Consider the following 18852-nt stretch of genomic DNA (forward strand, 5'->3'; position numbering starts at 1 on the left):
TGATATAGTTGTTCATGAAAAGTGACACAGGCTTGGCCCCAGGAATGGGAATATTTTTTCCATAAAAAGAGGGAGATATGAATAGCAGTAAACAAATTTCACTTACTAAAATTGACTTTTTATCAGGTAGCCTAAAATTTGGTAGCTAGCATATTAAGGGGAACCAGGTATATTCATCTGGCAATGAGTTCATTCATGCTGTGAAAAACCATAGATTTTGGCATCAGATTGATTTAGTTTATATCAAGGAATCCCCAGCTACTGTCTGTGAAATCTTTGAATAAAGATTAAAAAAACTACCATTTTTGATAGCCTACTGTGTGCCAGGCATTATGTCTCATGTATTAGCATACTTGCATCTCACAACAGCCCTGTGAGATAGATTCTATTGTTGTGCCCAATTTATATACTCTAGAAGTGTTTGTAAATATTTACAAGTGTTATGTAAATATTATCTATTATTGTTAGCCAAATAAATGTTAATGTTATTTAAATATTTACACTTTATAATACATAATAAATTAAAAATCAAATGACATAATTATACAATATTACATATTATATAATATCTATAGTATACACACATATAATTGTATAATATATAATATATGCATATGCACAATTATATATTACATAGGATATATAATATACTACACACAATACTATATATAGGATATATAATATATAATTGTACGATATAAATAAATACATAATAATTTAATAAATACATGTTACATAGGTAAAACATAAAAGTTGCACAAAACTGTATCCTTTTTACCTATGATTCACTCTGCTCTCCAAAGCTCAAGGACTTTATGCTATATATTTCTGTTCTAATTATGCATATATACATGAACATAAAAATATAATACATATTCATATACTATGAAATATATTAATAATATATTATATATTTACATGACTTACACACTTTAGAGTATGTATCAACTTGTATGTAACATATATAACAGAAACAAAAGTGTACAACACAATACTTATCCTTTTTACCTTTGATGCTCTGTGATATTTCTGTTTCACTCCAAGATGTCTATGCCATGATACATTATACTACATTATCATATTCTATTCTCTAAAGATGCTGATCTGGGACCCACTAAATTGATTTCATGACCCACTTGGGTGGTGACCTGCAATGTTATCTAAGGACCCCATCTGGTCTGTCTTCTGTGACATCCATAAATACCTGGTGGTTTATGTTCTTTGCTTGGTCTCTGAAATCGTCAGTGCCATTTTCTGGATACGTAAACACTGAAGGAAACAAGAGAAAGCAGGAGGTTTATGATCCAGTCACCATGTTTTGGAAACATGCTTGAGAGATGTGGCTTTATTTATTCCCTGCCCAATAGCTCTACTGTACCTCTCACTGCCTCTTCCTCATCCTCACTGACCCCGCTTTCATGTCATCTTCCACGTGATGCTTCCCTCACCTCCCCATGCACATTCTGCATCACCTCCTCTGCATGCCCACAGCCTTGTACGTGCCGCCAGCTAGCACGCATCCTCTTGATTGCTCAGCAGTTGTGTGTTCACAACTTGGTCTCATTTGGTGGTGCTCACCTCAGGAGGAGAAACCATGTCATTCATCTTTGCTGAATGTATCAAATCTCTTGTTAATAGGATGGTGGGTGAAGTGTGGTCCTGTTTAATGGTATTTGAATTACCTTTTCTAAATACCAGATTCTTTTATCTATTTTCAATGTCTTGAGTCTAGTATCTTAATGACATCTACATTCTATTTTGTAGATAAAAACATTAGTTTTAAACTTCAAAATATTTCCTCGATCTTGTATTGTCAATGTGTTGGGGCTATTATTTGGAATAAAAAATAAAATAGTGGTTTCTCATTTAGTTTGTTCTTGGGATGTATAATTCTCTTTTGTTTGCATTTAAGCAGCCACTTTGTGGCCTTCGATAAACAACAAGGCTTCTTAAAATGGGCAGAAGCTTTCACTGTCCATGTACACAGCTGTGGGAGGTCCCTGATGGGTATGGGGGCTTCTGCTTTAGCCAGTTGGATCAGCGAAATTCACTCCATTGACCAACATCAGGACCTTATTCTCACCATATGTATCGTCCTTAAACAAAGATGTGGCAAATGTTTCCAAGTTTATACCATAGAGTTGTGTTGTCAAAACGAACCTACCACTTAGATGACTTGCCGTTTACAAATAACACATTGCTGCTTTATTCTTCCTTTTGGTCTCCCTTCAGATTATCAGTGAAATATCAATAGAGGAAGAGAAACACACAATAGAAAGCTCTACAACCTATTTCAGTTAGTGCATTGGCAACCTTTATTGTCCTTAGAACGGACTCAATAAACTTATGTAGAAAATACAGTTCAGAACGAGAACCCCTGTAAATGTACTGATGCTTAGCAAATATCTATTCTCCAGTTTATAGTTCCAGAGCCTGTGGATGCAATTCCATTATCTCTAGGAAGCCATAGGCAGTCAGTGGAGGAGCTCTGGTTTGTAGTGAGGGAAAACAAAAGCCCAATTCTATGGATCTTGTCTGCCTCAATATTCGGCCACTCAACTTCAGTTGAGCAACACTTTTCTCTGTATTATGTTGATTATCTGAAGTCCTGGTATAAACACTTGATTCTGTAAGTATAAAACCAGATACTTCTAAAAGAATATTGAGTATTCGAATAAAACCATGCAAAGAGAATCTCTCTAGAAAGTTCTTGATTGGAGCTAAGAAGGGGGACTACATAAAGTGCATATGCAATGATCAGTTTGGACTGATTTTACAATTTTGTCATTTCACATTATTTTAGCTTTTTATTGAATATCCATTAACCATCTGGTATGAAATGTGTACCATTTTTGTGAACTATGCTGAAAATTATTTGAAGTTACCCCAAATGTGTTTTCAGTGTTATGGTTGCAAGCAGAACTGGAATAGTGCAAAAACTGATTTTTAAAATCTATTCCTTCCGACTATTTCTAAGATTTTGATTTGAAGGGAAAGGAATAAAGGAGGTAACTATTTTACCAAAAATACATCATACACATTGTATGTTTAGTGCTTTAAATTCATTTTATCAAAGATAATTTGGTTGTTTATTTTACCCATGACAAGTATTCAAAGAATATGGTCATTATGCAGGCATATTTCCTAATGTTACAGACGCAACCTGAACCTTTAGTTTTTGCCACATGGCCCCCCAAATTTTCCTCTTTTCCTTTTTCGTATTCTTTCTTTTTTACTTTCCAGTGTTGTGAGGCCCATGTCCACCACTGTGCTTTCTATTGAGATGATTATTTGTTTTTTCTTCTTTAGCCTGGTAATGCACAAGTTACATCACTAGCTTATCTGACATTGACCCAGATTTGCATCCCTGGAAGGAGTCCAACTTGGTAATTATGCGTTACCTTTTTAAAATACATGATTCCATTCAGTTTACTAAGATTTTGTTTCAGATTTCTATGTTTACATTCAACAGGGAGATGAGCCAGTGCTTTCCCTTTCTCACACCACCTTCATTTGGTTTTGAGGTCAGGATTATACTAGTCTCATAAACTGAGTTAGAGAATGCTGCTGCCCTTCTTCCTTGTCACTTTTTGTTTTCCTGAAAGAGTTTATGTAATCTGGAAATTTTTTTATTCCTTAAATATTTGGTAGAATGTACTTACAAAATTGTCTGGGCCTTGTATTTTCGTTGTGCAGAAATTTAAAATATTAATTCAGTTTCTATTATGATTAGAAACAAATTAAGTTCTCTATTTATATTTCTTCTTGAGTCAGACTTTGGTCATTGATATCTTCCTTGGTGTCTGCCCATTTAAAAAAAGTTTAAAAATTTATTGGCCTGAAGGAAGTCACGAGATTCATTTATTTTCCTTTCAATCTCTGTTATATATCTCCTCTTTTTGTTATTGCTTTTTGCTTCATCTGTCTCTTTTATTCATTTTTTTTTTTTTTGAGGAAGATTAGCCCTGAGCTAGCTGCTGCCAATCCTCCTCTTTTTTCTGAGGAAGACTGGCTCTGAGCTAACATCCATGCCCATCTTCCTCTACTTTATACATGGGATGCCTACCACAGCATGGCCTGCCAAGTGGCGCTATGTCCACACCCGGGATCCGAACTGGTGAACCCCAGACCGCGGAAGAGGAATGTATGCACTTAACCGCTGCGCCACTAGGCCGGCCCCTCTTTTACTCTTAAATAATTATTAGAGACTGCAAATTTTATTTTTTAAGAACCACTCAGCATCTATTGATCTATCTTTGTAATCTAATAATTTCTGCTCTTATCTTTAGTATTGCCTTCCTACCACTTTCTTTAAGTTTATTCTGTTTCTCTTGTCTGACTTAAGTATAATGCTTAGACGAATACTTTTTAGACTTTTTTATTTTTTAACAGAATAATTTTAAAACTAAATACTCTATAGTCACAACGTTAGCTGCATCCCACAAGTTTTGATAAGTAGTGTTTTCATTACTACTCAGTTTTATATATAGTTCAATTGTCCTTATAAATTCTTTCTTGACACACGAACTTTTTAAAAGTGTGTTTTAATTTCCCAAATTATGGGTTTTCCTGGTTATCTTTTGTCTGTTGATTTCTATCTTATTGCATTTTAGTCTGAAAGATGTGTTCTACACACAGTATTGATTCTTTAAAATTTATGGAGCTGGCTTTATGGCCTAATATTTGATTAATTTTTATAATTCTTCCATGTGTTCTTAAAAAGAATTTGAATTTTCCATTTGTTAGGTGGAGTGTCCTTTTTTAAATCAATTAGATTAGGATTGTCAAATGTGTCCTCAGGTCCCTCATGTCTGTAGTGAATCTTGTTGTCTATCTGATTTGTCAGTGATTGAGAAGGGTGTTAAAATCTCTCACCACAAAGGGGAATATCAATTTTACTAAGAGTTCTGCCATTTTCTCCTTGAGTTTTTGTCATTTTGGGGCTATGTATTTGGTAGATGCAAGTTTGAAAATATATATCTTGTGATGAAGCAGACATGACCATGTAATATGCTCTTTTTCTTTAGTAATGCTTTTTTTTACACATTACTATAGCTATATAATCTTTTTTTGCTTAATATTTGTCTGTGTTAACCTTTTAAAATAATTATTTTTACCTTTAAACTTTCTTTGTCCTTATGGTTTAGATGTTTATAAATAGTGTATAGATCATTTTAAAAATCCAGTCTGTAAACTCTGTCTTTTATTTAGTTTTAGTTGATTTAGATGAATTTTGATTATTGATAAATTTACATTCCTAATATTTTATTTTGTATTTTCTATTTGTCTCAAACTTTCTACACTTTTTTTTCGACTTCTGTCTCCCTCCCACCACCCCTTTTCTTGCCCTCTTTTGAGTTGATTAGCTTTTTTCTCCTTCTCATCGTTCAAATTTATTCCCTTTCTGGTTTTGAAAGTTAAATCTATTTTTTATTCTTTTAGTGGTTATTCTAGAAATGTTATGAGGTATATATTATCAAAATCTGAAGTGAAATAATATCTTTACTCTCCTCCAAAACAATATAAGACTCTTTATCCATTTCTCACTTAAATATCCAGTATTTTAGTTAACGTTTTATTAACAACTTTTTATTAACATTATTTTTTTATGCAGCCAATGTTTACTTAGATTTAGCGCCACATGTTTACCACTTTCTTTGTTCTTCATTCCTTGCTTCTTGATCCTTCCTTTGAGATCACATTTTCTTTTTTGAAATACATCTTTCTGAAATTTCTTGAGTGTGGGTCTTTCTTAATTGCACTGAAGATGCAGTTCTTGTCTGAAAATATATTCTTGAAGGATAGTTTTGCTTTTGCTTCATTTATAATTCTGTTGAGTTATTTTTCTTGCAGTATATTGAAGATATCACTGTACTGTAACTTATAAGACGTAGCTGTCAGTCTAATTTTCATTCCTTTGTAGGTAATCTGTCTTTCAGCCTGCATTTACTATTTTCTTTCGTCTTTGAAATTCTGCAGTTTCACCAAGATGGGTCAAGGTATAGATTTCTGAATTTAAGCATTAATGTCTTTAATCAGTTCTGAAAAATTCTTGAACCTTGTCTCTTGCCCATTTTCTCTTTACGTACTTCTAAAATGTCAGTTAGCTTCACGTTGGACTTTCTCACTCATCTTCCGTGTCTCTTTTACTTTCACGAATTCCATTGCTTTGCCTCCATGGCTCTACTCTCAGCAACTTCTTTGGCTCTATATTCCAGGGTACTAATTCTCTCCTCAGCTATATCTAGTATGCTATTAAATCCATCAATCAAATTTCTTTTTATTTCTAGAAGTTCCATTTGGTTTTTCTTAAAATTTGCCTGTTCAATTTTTGTAGTCTCTTGTTCCTTTGTTATATTTTCTAGTCCATTTTTTATATCTTTAAACATATATAACTATATAGTTACATATTTTTTTTCAGTCGTGCACTGTATAATGATATTTTGGTCAATGACAAACCACATATATGACGGTGGTTCCATAAGATTAGTACCATGTAGCCTAGGTGTATAATAAGCTATACCATCTAGGTTTGTGTATGTATACCCTATGTTGTTTGCACAATAGTGGAATTGCCTAACGACACATTTCTCAGAACATATCCCCACTATTAGGTAACACATTACCATATTTGATAATTCCAACATACATAGTCTCTGAGAGTCTGATAATAAAATTAGTTGTTTTGGCCAACTTTCAATCATCGTGGCTCATTTTCTTGTGTGTTTGGTGAATTTTGATTCTTAGCTCATATTATTTGAAAGTTCATTGGTAGAAATTTTTGAGGTCTAGGTTTAAATTCTCTTCCTCCAGAGAGGGTTTGTATTTACTTCTGCCAAATGCCTGGTGATTTTATCACATCTGGGCCACATTAAACTTAGTTAAACTCAAATTTCATATTATTTTACTTTGTACAGGTAGTATGAATTGAGGCCCCAAATCCAAGTAAGAAGACTTTCCTTTTTTCCCCTCTTTCCTTTCCTTCCCTCCTTCCTTTCTCTGTCCCCTTCACCCTATTTCTTTCTTTTCTTTTACACCTGAGCTAAGGCCAAAAGCATTTTCCTTTACCAAATTCCTCTGCAGGATATTCTTTTTTCCTAGTGCCACTAAGGGTGCCTTTTGGGGTATCAGCATTTTCCCAAAGGGCCTCTCATCCAACCTATTACCCTGCCCACTCCCTAGGTTTTGTCCTCTATTGTCCATGCATGGGGCCTAGTCTTCCACAATCTGAGGGCCCAGGAATGTGCAGAGTAAACATTGGCCTCCACCTGCTTATGTCTTTGGATTCACGCTTTATTGTCATTTCTAGACTCCAAGGAATTGCCTTATTTTGCTGCAAGCTCAGCCATGCATTAACTAGAAATTTCTTTTTAATTCCTTTTTATTCTATCTCCTAGCAGTTCTCTTCCCAGTTTAACAGGAGTGTTAAACTTGGAAAAATTTCTCTGAAAATCCAGCCCTCCACATAGCTGAAAAGAGAATCTTCTATGCTTTTAAAGAGATATTTACCTTGACTAGATATTAAATGTGTGTTGCAGAAACATACTATAAATATTTGCATCTGTAATTTGGGAATTGTCCACCGGAGAGGGACCAAAACCAGGCGCATCTGCTAAAGAGGCCATTAAAATATTTGCTTCATTTTTATGGTGACAAATGAAAACTTGAGATATAAAACCAGTGCACATTAAAGCAAGGATGAATTTTCTGAATCTGATCTTGCCTTTTTTCTTTCTGGGCAAAATTTCTTTGCTTTAGTAAAAAGTAAGATAATATTGGGCTTTGTAATACCCTCAAGTGCATGTGATTAACCCAGTCCTCTTTGAAGAATATTTCTAGGAATTTGTCTTGCTATGTTCTGTTGCCCCTGCTTCTCTTCCAGGAAAGTTATGATCGCATGCAGTCATAATGACATACAGTTACTGAAGGCAGCCAGGAACGTCATTATTTGGCATTTGGAGCTGAAATAGGCAGCCTGGATTTCACTTCTCCCTTTGCTCATTACTTGCTTTGAATGGAGTTTCTGGCAGGTAAGCCCAAGGTGAAGACCAGTTCTCCCCATTTACATTTCTAGTGCACTCAGGAACAGTGTTGGAAACAACAAGAAACACTTAGACCCGCCCAAGAGAGACCTTGTAAGAGAGAAAGCAGAGAGTACACTCTTAGGAGTAAAGGAATGGGTATGAATTGTACCCTATTCTAAGGTGGCTTTGGAAATATTCTTCTGGAAAAAATTCCAAAAGGATTTTGACATAACACCTGGCTGGCAGAAATAATGCCTGTGCATTGTGTATGTTTTAGAACATAAGTGAAACACGTAATACAGAACTCCTTGTGACTGGAAGGCCAAACCCTGCTTCTGAATAGCCAGCACCCTCCTTGCCATGACTGTGAGAAGACGGGTGGGACGTGGACCACATGAGCAGGCTGCTTTCTCTGTGTTGTTTCTCAAACTGCATGGACAGAGGATTAAATCCAATCAAAGGAAAATGTTTTGAAGCAAACTGCTGCATAATTAATCCCTCCAGCCTCCAAGGGTGCATTGTAAAGGAAGCTATTGCTGATCAAAGGAATAGTTAATAGATCTCCAAAGCTTTTTAGAGGTTTATTGCTTGCTAAGTTCTTTCAAAAGATTTCTGTAAATAAGGCTGTGAAAATGCCCCTTAACATAAAAGAGATGGCAAGTAATCAACTTGGTGTCTTTGAGATGTATTACTCTATGCCTCAGTTTCCTTATCTATACAGTGTGCGTTGTGTGTATGTGTGTGTACTGGAGGGGAGAGGATTGGACTAAATGATTTCCAATCCTGCTTCTTGAATTTTAACAAGATTCATGTCACAGATTGACATGCAAATTCTAATTCTGCAATCCTAGGTTGGCTTCAGATTTTGCATTTCTAATGGGCTTTCTTTCAAGTGATGCCCAGGCTGCTGGTCGATGGGTCACACTTGGAGTAATGAGGCCCTAATCTGCACCTCTGACACTTTATGACCTTCTGATGACTTTATGAATAGCAACCACGATCCCTAAAGATAATGCTTCACATTATAAAATCCAGTGAAGAGCACTTCTTTGAGTAAAGAAATCCCCAGGGCAAACAGACAACTTAACTACTAAGGGGTAGGTGAGCAACAGCATCAGTGAAGCTAGGACAAGATGGCTGAGGCAGAGAGGTCAGTGGTGGGCACCTGCTGGGCATGATTTTGAAGAGCATAAGATAAGATCTGCTGACAGACTGGACAGGAGGTGTGAGAAGAAGGGGGAGTCAAGACTGATGCCAAAAGCTTTGGCCTGAGCAACTGGTAGCATGGAGTTCCTATTTACTGAGCAGGGACAACTGGCTAAAATCCAGTTTGGGTGAGCGGGTGGGTGAGGGAATCAGGAGTCCAGTGTGTGTGTGTGTGTGAACTTTATGTTGCCTGTTCCACATTCAGATGGTCACACCCAGCAGGCTTTAGGCATCCGGCGGCAGCAAAGAAGCCTAATGCCAGAAATGAAGTTTCAGAGTCATCAATGTACGGATAGTATTTACATTCATTATCTTCTTTAAAGATCACAACACAATATGAGTTTGACGTTATTTTTTTATCTTCATTTTAAAGATAAGGTGACTGAGGCAGAGAGAGGCAAGATCACTGCTGTAAGGCCACACGATCACTAAGTGAAGTACAGTGGTCCACCTCAGAGCAAGGAGGGGCCAAGGAGGAAATACGTCCAGTGCAGTTAGTAATGAGGAGGCCGTCAGCGATCTGGTGAGAGGCACTGGGGAAGGATGCAGGCAGAAGTCAGACTCAGGGGATAGAGCCGCTCACCAGACTTGAAGCATTCAAATGCAGGTCTGGTTTATGTACCAGTCTCTGGTGAGTTCGTTCTCAGATGCTGAAGATTTCTGGGGTTGCTGACCAAGTTAAGTTGCTGGATCTGTACTGCTGGACAGACTTGGGCTGGGTGGGCCTGCTGTGTTACTGCCCCCCTGTATGGTCCCCCTGGCAGCCAGCATGCTCTCATTTGTCTCTCTAATGGTAGGGCTAACTGCTCAATGAATATCTGCATTGATCTGAGAGTATAGTTTTCCCCACGTGATGCCAAAGAATCCTTCCCCCAGCAGAGCGCTTTAGCAGGTGTGTGTGGGCTTGGCTGGGGGGCCCTGGGGAACGCTGACGCTATTTCGGAAGGAGAGTCATGGGGAAGCTAAGCACGTGCTGCCTGTGGGAATCACAGAGATACCGTTCTAACTAGAGAAGAGACATCAATGAATTCCTAGAGCTAAGAAGGGGGAAGTGACACCTCATAGGACTGCTGCTGGCATTGAATGCAGAACTTCTGCTTCCAGTCTGGAAAAGGCAGGGATGTCTAGTCAAGTGGAAAATCTCTCCAAGGGGGGCACATCCTCACACTTCCCACACAGGGATTAGGGTCGGAGGGGTAACTTCTGCCATGAAAACCCATTCAGCCCAAGTCAACACTGCAAGTCAGGACCTACAACCTTGCTAGATTATGAGGAACTTGAGGACAGTTTTGTGACCTATGTACTTTGTGTGTGTGTGTGTGTGAGGAAGATTGGTCCTGAGCTAACATCTGTGCCAATCTTCCTTTATCCTGTGTGGGACACCGCCACAGGGCAGCTTGAGGAATGGTGCCAGGTCTGCGTCCAGGATCCAAACCTGTGAACCCTGGGCTGCCAAAGTGGAGTGCATGAACCCAACCACTACACCACTGGGCTGGCCCCATGACCTATGTATTTTTGCTGGTGATAGTAAAGGCTTCATAAATATTTCTTGGGTAAATGAGTGGAGATTACGTAGTTGTTGACATCAAAAAGGCTCAGAAAGATTCATCCATAATGGGCTGGTGATGCTTCTTTAGGCTCGGGTTTAAGAGGTGGCTCTTTCTTAATGTTAGCAAGCAAGAGAACGTAGTTAGCACTTAACAAATATTTTATAAACTAATGTAAAAAGGGCTTAAGCTATTAGAAAATTACATTATACTAATAAACAATGTTTGGCTAGATTGCACATCTCAGTTTTTGAGTCTTGGCTATCTCTGCCAGGGAGGAGCCAAGTGTGCGGCTCACACCCCCCGGCACCCCCACCCACCTGGTTTGAGGTACCTTAGTGTAGCATGGAGTAGCTTCTTTCTGGTACGGTTTGATAATCTAATATAGGTCAGTGGGGGAAATGACGTGGTAACAAAAAGGTCTGGAAGTGACTCTTAAATCCCAATATAGCTAAATCCATAAGGCATGAGAACTCAGGAGATATAAGACAAATATTGTATGATCTCTCTTATATGTGGAATGTAAAAAACTAGACTCAGGGCATGTTATAGACAAATTACTGAATTCCACCAGTAATTATGGCCAGTTTCCCTCCAGATTGTTGAACCCTTGCTCAGACTGAGTTCCAGAGCTAGCAGAGAAGGAGTGACTGGAAGTCAACTTTCTCTGCCTGCTGACCTGGATGACCAGTGTGATTCACATATGCAGGGGGCAATGCATGATGCCCCACTTCTTCACTCACCGCTGTTGCTGCGTTTCCGTAGGTCGTACCCTCCGTCAGCTTCTTCAGGAACCTCCACAAGATCTGAAGTCTTGGAGAAAAGAGGGAACAGCATGGAGTGAGCAATGTCATATCAGTGGGCCAACTAAGCAGGGATTTTGATGTCAATAGAACTAAGGTGGACGTTGTCTTAAGAACCCAATCATTGCTGTCTTGTCTGTTTGGCTAACTTTAGAGAGGCCATGTGTTCCCTCATGGACTGTCCCTCCCTTCAGGTGTCTGTTGCAGGTTCAAGGCTTGGCATATGACAGATACTCAATGAGTGTCAAATGAATGTCTAGATGCACAGTTCACAGTTAGGCTTCTTCCCAGGAAGTGACAACAGAGAGAAATCAGAATTCCTGAACATATCCTGTTATTTAAAATTTTCAGTAGAATTATAGCTCTTTCTATAGGTGAGTTTTAAATATTAATTATAAGGAATAAGATGCTCTACTGAGGGATCATTACCTAGGTATGAGTTAAATGCTATTCCATTGCTGCAAAAAATCAGTCACGTGTTGCTTAAGGATGGGGATAGGTTCCGAGAAATGCATTGTTAGGAGATTTCACCATTGTGTGAACATCACAGAGTGTACTTACACAAACCTAGATGCTGTAGCCTACTCCACACCTAGGCTACATGGTACTAATCTTATGGGACCACATTGTATACGTGGTCCATCATTGACTGACAGGTTATACAGTGCATGACTATACTTATTTTGCCCTTGTTTTTTTTTTTTTAAATAAGAGAAGTCATAGCCGTTCTTCTACTTCGACGAATGACTTTTAAGTTGTTACACAATGAATCCTGTTGTTATAGAAATAATAACAATAGTAATAATACCTGCACTCTAAATAGTAATGGTTACCGATCATTTATCTTATAAGTACTTTATATGTATCATTTCATTTGTGCTTCACAATAATCCTATGTTAGACTTATTTGTCAGATAGGAAGCTGAAGCCCACAGAGAATCAGTAACTATATTCTAGGTTCCAGAGCTAATATTTGGTGGAGCTTGGGTTCAAACCCCAGGCATTGTCTCCAGAGCTCATGTTCTTAAGCACTGTGCTTCATCAGTGGTGTGCTGGAGCCACTCACAGGTGCTGGGGAGAGTCTTCAGGGTCATCACATTGTTAGCTTAAAATTGGCCATGGTGGGAGTATTAACACCATGGAAATTGGCAAATGCTACAATGTAGCCTCCAACGCCAGCCAGCGGTTAAACATTTATCAGCATACCACTGATTTCGAATGGCCTTTTTCAAAGGGCCAGATGCCCCAACTTCTATCAGCTTGGTTTCACCTTCTTTTTTTTTTTGGTGAGGAAGCTTAGCCCTGAGCTAATATTTTTGCCCATCTTTCTCTATTTTTTGTATATGGGATGCTGCCACAGCATGGCTCAATGAGCGGTGTGTAGGTCTGCACCCGGGATCTGAACCCACAAACCCTGGGCTGTCGAAGTGGAGTGTGTGAACTTAATTACCATGCCACCAGGCTGGCCCCAGCTCCAGCTTCTTCAAAAGAGGAATTTAGGGGGCTTCAGAGGAGAGTCACATTTAAAAAAATAATTTATTTATATCTTAACAGAGAGGGGCAAGTTTGCCTTCCTGGCTTTCCTAGTCAGGTCTGGAGCATTTTGCACCACCCTCTGGAGACTGATTTTTGTTACAATTTAGCTTTAAGACTTTTTTCAGCTATTCTTACTTTCATGGCACATCAGAAATAAGAAAAACAATAAATGTCACAGGGTCTCTAAGTCACTGGTACCCTGCTCCTTTGAAGCTCACTATTTCTGAACAAAAGTTGCTATTATTATGGTAATTTAATCTTATGAAATTGAAGATTATTCATAAACTAGCCAACCAACTCCCAGAAAGTTTTTTGAATTTGGTTTCTGCTGGCCTTCCCCAAGCTTTCAAGCCTTTTATGCTCTAGAACATTTGAAAGCACATTAAAGGAAACATAACAATTTCGAAACAGCCAGGCAGCGACTTCCTGACATTGTAAAGCGAATGCTCCACAGCCCTGGAAGAAAGTAAACCTGGGGGACAGAGCTTTGCTACGTGGGAACACGTCAGCTGTGGGACGCAACAATACCATGAGAATGGCAAGAGGCTGAAGTTCATTATCATTTGACCCTGCAGGAAGGAAGCAAAATCCATTTCAAGTACCAATCAATTGTTTCTGTTTTCTTCCAATGAGGCAAGTTGGACTCTGGGGAAAGAGTGATGTGACAGATATTTAAGAATAATTTGATTTGTCTTTGTCTCCCTGCAGCTCTCAGAACAATGCCTTCACAGAGCAAAATTTCAAGAAATATTTATGGGTGGAACCAGTGCCTGGAAGTCTAAGTGGACTATGATGAACGGATACCTTATTGACTTTCGGAAAACTATCCTTTCTGCGCCTAAAACCAGTCTGTAGGGTGCAGACACTGCTAGAAACAAAACTATTTTAGACATGAAAGCAAAGTGGACATCCTTAAATTGTCTCTCAGATGTTCTTGCTGCCGCTTAGCATGAGCCAAAAATGTGGAGACTAAAGTGTTCATTGCTGACCGTGTGTTTCTGAGGATGCCTCCCTGTCGTGAGTTCAGCAGAGCTCAGAACTGTGGGAGCAGCCCTCTGCTTCCGCTGTGGGTAGGGCAGGGCCATCACTGGGGGACCTCCTTTCCACTCTTGCCTCCCTCGTCTGGCTTTCCATTTGCTCTTCCACTAACGCCAGCCTCAGACAAGCAAGGGAGATGCATGCGCTGGGAGTGGGATGAGGACATGTTGGCTTTCACCAGAGACATGAGAAAGGCCCCTTCTGTGTACAGGTCAAAGAGGACAGATGTCTTCCTGCTCTGGTCAGCACTGTTTGTGTTTTTCTTTTGCATTGCTGGGTAGTATCTACAAAAAGTCGTCACTTGTAAGGGGGATGGCTACAGGCTGAGAGCCAGCTCTGTGCGGCTTTGGGGGAACCAACTTGTTGGCAGCAATGGCCTTCGTCACCCTCCTGAGGAAGGAGATGCAGCATGGTACATGGGGTTAGGGACATGGTTAGCATTCTTGAATCTCTGCTCCAAACTCCAGATCCAGCCTGGTAGCCACTGTGAATGTTTGATTCAAGAGCTGTTCACACAGAGGCAGAGCAAGAGCAAGTGAGGGCAAGCAAGAGAGAATATGATAAAGAAAGAAGAGGGGGCTGGCAGCGCTGGTTTCTTGGAAATAAATGTACATCTTTAATTTAACTCAGTCTCTAACATGCATCAACATCACCTGGAGGGTTTGTTAAAACCTAGATTCTTGGGCTCCATCCCAGAGTTTTTGATTCTGTAAGTCTGAGAGGAAAATACAAATTTGCCTCTCTCACAATTCCCAGGTAATGCTCTCAGAGTCATGTTCCTAGAGACCGTGCATTGAGAACCACTGATTTAATTCATTCCCAGCTCTAGGTCCTTTTTAAAAGTCTAAGGATTTTGACGGAGGAAGGTGTTCGTTCATTCATTCACCACCTATTTAGCGAGAATCTACACTGGACTGGCCCAGTGAATCAGTGGTTCTCAAGCTTTGGTGGGTATCAGAATCACTTGGAGAACTAATAAAGCTCACAGAGGCTCAGGCTTGTTGAAGTGGGACACGGCCTTGGCCTTTATATTTGCACGAAGCTCTTCAGTGGATTCTGACACCCACCTAAGTTGAGGAATCACTGTTATAAAGTAATGGGAATAAAGTGGACAAAAAGTCCTTGCATCTAAGCAGCTTAGTCTAGTTGAGGAAGGGACTGGAGAAGAGAAAAATGAAACAAAAAAGTGAAAATTACCAAGAAATATGCAAAGCACTAAGATTAATGAAATGGTTGCCATGGGTGCCCAGGGAAGAGACACCCAACCCAGACCAGGAAAAGAGATGCTGTCTGCAGAGGCAGAGAGAAAGCATGGGCAAGGCCTAGTAATTGGATTGAGCACGTCTATCCAGAGAGCAGCAAACTGTATTTGGGACGGAGGACATGAGAAAAGAAGTGTTGTATGGATCCCTGAGGATTCTGAGAATCCCTTCAAGAATCCCTTGTTCATTCTTTCTCATTCTTCAAGCATTTCTCGAGTGCCTACTATATGCCAGCCTAGGGTGTTGTGAGATGGATAAGGAATGGGGCCCTGATGTATAGTTACTCAGGATCTAGTTCAGGAGAGAGATGCAAAAGCAGATAATTATAATACAATCATCTATATCCTTTAAGAAAGGAGTTTTTGAAGGCTTGCGGGAGGAGCAACTCATCATGCTTGGGGGAGTCTGAGAACTCTTCATAGTTTGTGTAAAAACCAAGCCGGATCTTAAAGAATTTCAACGAGGAGGAACAGCATGTTCTATGGCATGGAGATGTCAAAGAAGTTGGCAAGTTCAAGGGATGGTGGGTCTTTAGGGTAGGAACAGGCCTTATATGCCATACTAAAGAGTTTGGGCAAGTCAACGGAGTGTTTCAATCAGCATAATACTAATGTGGTAGGGGACACAAAAGGTCTTTCTTTAAAAGATAATAAATCTGGAGGTATTGCTAAGAGTAGACTCAAAAGAAGACAGTTGCACAGCTATTCCTTTATAATGATCTGGGTGAGAGATGATAAGGTTCAAACCTCCAGCATTGGTGATGAAGAGGAAGGGCCTTTTCATCTACATTTCTGAGTTCTGAATTACGGGACCTAATCACCAATGGAGCATGAGATTAGTTTGGACATACTGATTTTGAGATAACTGTAGGACTGGTCTGGCACTGTGCAAGAGGTTTGGATTGGTGATACCTATGGGAGTCATTAGTTTAGAATAGTGGGTGGATAAGAGGGATGTGAAAAAGATAACCAGGAAGAGCATGTAGAACAAGAAGATCAATCCAAAGCAGACTCCTGGGAACACCCTGACTTAAGGAGTGACTAGAGGACACATCAGAAAAGACAGGCTGAGAAGAAGAACAGAGTGGAGCCCTTGATTGATTCAGGGGTTTCCTACAGAGGCTGAGAATGGGCCCTGTTAAAGGGGGGCTCTGGGAAATGCTCTTCTCAGATAAGGTATTTGCCTTTCTGATGGATTATACTCTTGTTTCATTTCATAATAACTCAAGTTCAAAGAAAACCCAGCTATAGGCTAGATGCTGAATGAAAATAAAACAGCAACAATGCCCATGTATTGAGTACCAATTATGCCAGGCCCTGTGCTAGAAACTCTTATTATTATTATCCAATCCATGCAGCCAGAACATAGTTGTATATAATATAAATCCTATCCATATGCACTTCGTATGCTATCATCACATTTAGCACCATTTCTATCCTTCTTTCACTAAATGAATTAACATTATCATGGAGACTGCCAATTTGATTTATAGCCTCCCTCGGAAGATCATCAGGATCAGGTATCTTCAGATGTCACAATTACGCCCTCACTGCTTTGAGGCAATGCCTACTGAAGCTAAACATTTTCCATCTGTACATTCACATGATATAGTTATTATAATACCCTGAACACAAATATGCTATGTTCTTCTTCTTAATAAAAATAGGAAAAGATACATAAAAGAATATTTAAAAAAAAGCGCTAAATAATGCCACCATCATCAGCTTTTTTCTCTGTTACTTTTGTCTTCAGAAATAAGTTGTGAATTCTAAGGGTAAGGAGCCATGTCCTCCACTTCTTTTGTGTCGCCTACCGTGTTAGTAAACTGTAGGCGCTTAATTCACATTTGTTGAGTAGAATAAAGAACTAATTGACATCAATTTTATGTATAGCAAAGAAAAAGATTAAATATTATTTTTGGTTCTTCCCTTTTAGAAATCAGTGGAATCCATGAAGAACACGCTTTCAGTGAGTTTAAAGATGGCTTCCAGGATAACCATGTGGCATCTGTCAGAGGACCTACATACCTACTTATTCACCTACCTGACCTATGTATCTATACACAGACTATAATCTCTGTTATTTTGTGGATTGACTCACAGCCAGGAGGGAGCTCCTTCAGCTCAGCCTCTGAGAGCCCTTTCCAGGGGGTACGCCCTGCCCTTCTCACACAATCTACTCTAATCACTTGATGTTGCGAAGACCCAGTGGGATAGACCATTTGGAGGCTCATCTGTGTCTTGCCTGGAAGTTCCCAGTCCAGCAGAGGCTGCACCAATGGAACTGATAACTGAGTGCAAGCTATCCTAACTGGAAATGTGAATTGGAAGGTCCCTGTCACCGCAGGAGAGATGGTGGTCTTCCGCATGTGCTGCAGAGTTGTGTGGCATCTTGGGGGCGTTTATAGAAATTCTGGTTGGGACAGCCAGGGACAGAATGATGGTAGTAGATCCCAGAGATGCACAGAACACTCATTTTAGATCCGATAAAACACAGGAGAGATGCTTGGGAGGGTGAGTGTCTCATGGAGAGAAGCCCCACTAAGTCACAGGTCAAGTGCCTCTGGGGAGGGCAATTTACTGTGAAACCAAGGGACATACTTTGCCTTAGAGAGAAAGGACTGAGACAGTGTGAGAAATGGCTTATTCTTGAACTGGGATGTAGCTGGAAGGAGAACTGGACACAGCTGGATCTTCCCTGCTTCTGCTCATTGTTTGGGCCAAATCTTTCTATGTGTTGACTGACATGTTACCTAATTTTGGTGCGAGGGTTGGGGGGAGGGAGTATGTGGGAAGAGTCAAGGAGCATGGGGCCAAAAGCATGATCTCTTGAGAAAAGTCAAAGATCTCTAGGTGTTGGCAACAGAAAATTAGTCTTTAGTGCCCAAAGCACTTTGGGTTTCCCTGTGGAGGGTGCCTGACCCACTACAGACCCACTCTCATGATGCGTTCAGGTGGAACCCCTCACACTGCAGTGCCTGAGGCCCGCCCTGCCCAGGAACTCTGTGGACTGAGGCAGGAAGAGGACAATTACAGAGGTTCTGTGAGGTGAATCAGAGCCACTGCCGGAGCTGCTCTTCTTTGTTCTCTGGGCCAGGGAGGTGCCGAAGCGGAGGGTCTCATAGACGGGGTCTACCTTGTTGCCACAGGCTGCAACAGAAGAGAAAGCATATCTGAGACAAAGTTTTCCTCAACTAACTGGCAGGAACATAGCCAACCACCTATCACATCTCTTTGGTTAGCAGCAACTGGGAAGCAGGTTCTGTACCACAGACCCACCAACCCCTGGGAAAATGGGGCTTTTTGTGGTCAAGCTTTCCTTGGAGATGAGTCCCCCATGGCATGTGCCCATTTGTCAGGTCCCTCCACTGCACCCAGGACTCTCTGCTCCCAAACACTTCCTGATTGGTTGGTTTTCCTCTTTTGCTATTCATCTC

General features: G+C 40.0%; 1 protein-coding gene across 1 annotated transcript in view; it reads right to left on the bottom strand.

Moving 5' to 3' along the window:
* STAC (SH3 and cysteine rich domain) overlaps nt 1-18852 on the bottom strand; it is a 151235-nt gene that overhangs the window by 36076 nt on the left and 96307 nt on the right. Inside the window, exons 5-7 of the mRNA XM_046650575.1 lie at nt 18450-18565; nt 11521-11590; nt 1205-1269 (exon numbers count right to left, since the gene is read on the bottom strand). Coding sequence (XP_046506531.1) covers nt 1205-1269; nt 11521-11590; nt 18450-18565 — 251 coding nt within the window. The remainder of the gene's footprint in view (nt 1-1204; nt 1270-11520; nt 11591-18449; nt 18566-18852) is intronic.

This window comes from Equus quagga, chromosome 1 (genome assembly GCF_021613505.1).
Source record: "Equus quagga isolate Etosha38 chromosome 1, UCLA_HA_Equagga_1.0, whole genome shotgun sequence".
NCBI classification, from domain to species: Eukaryota; Metazoa; Chordata; class Mammalia; order Perissodactyla; family Equidae; genus Equus; species Equus quagga.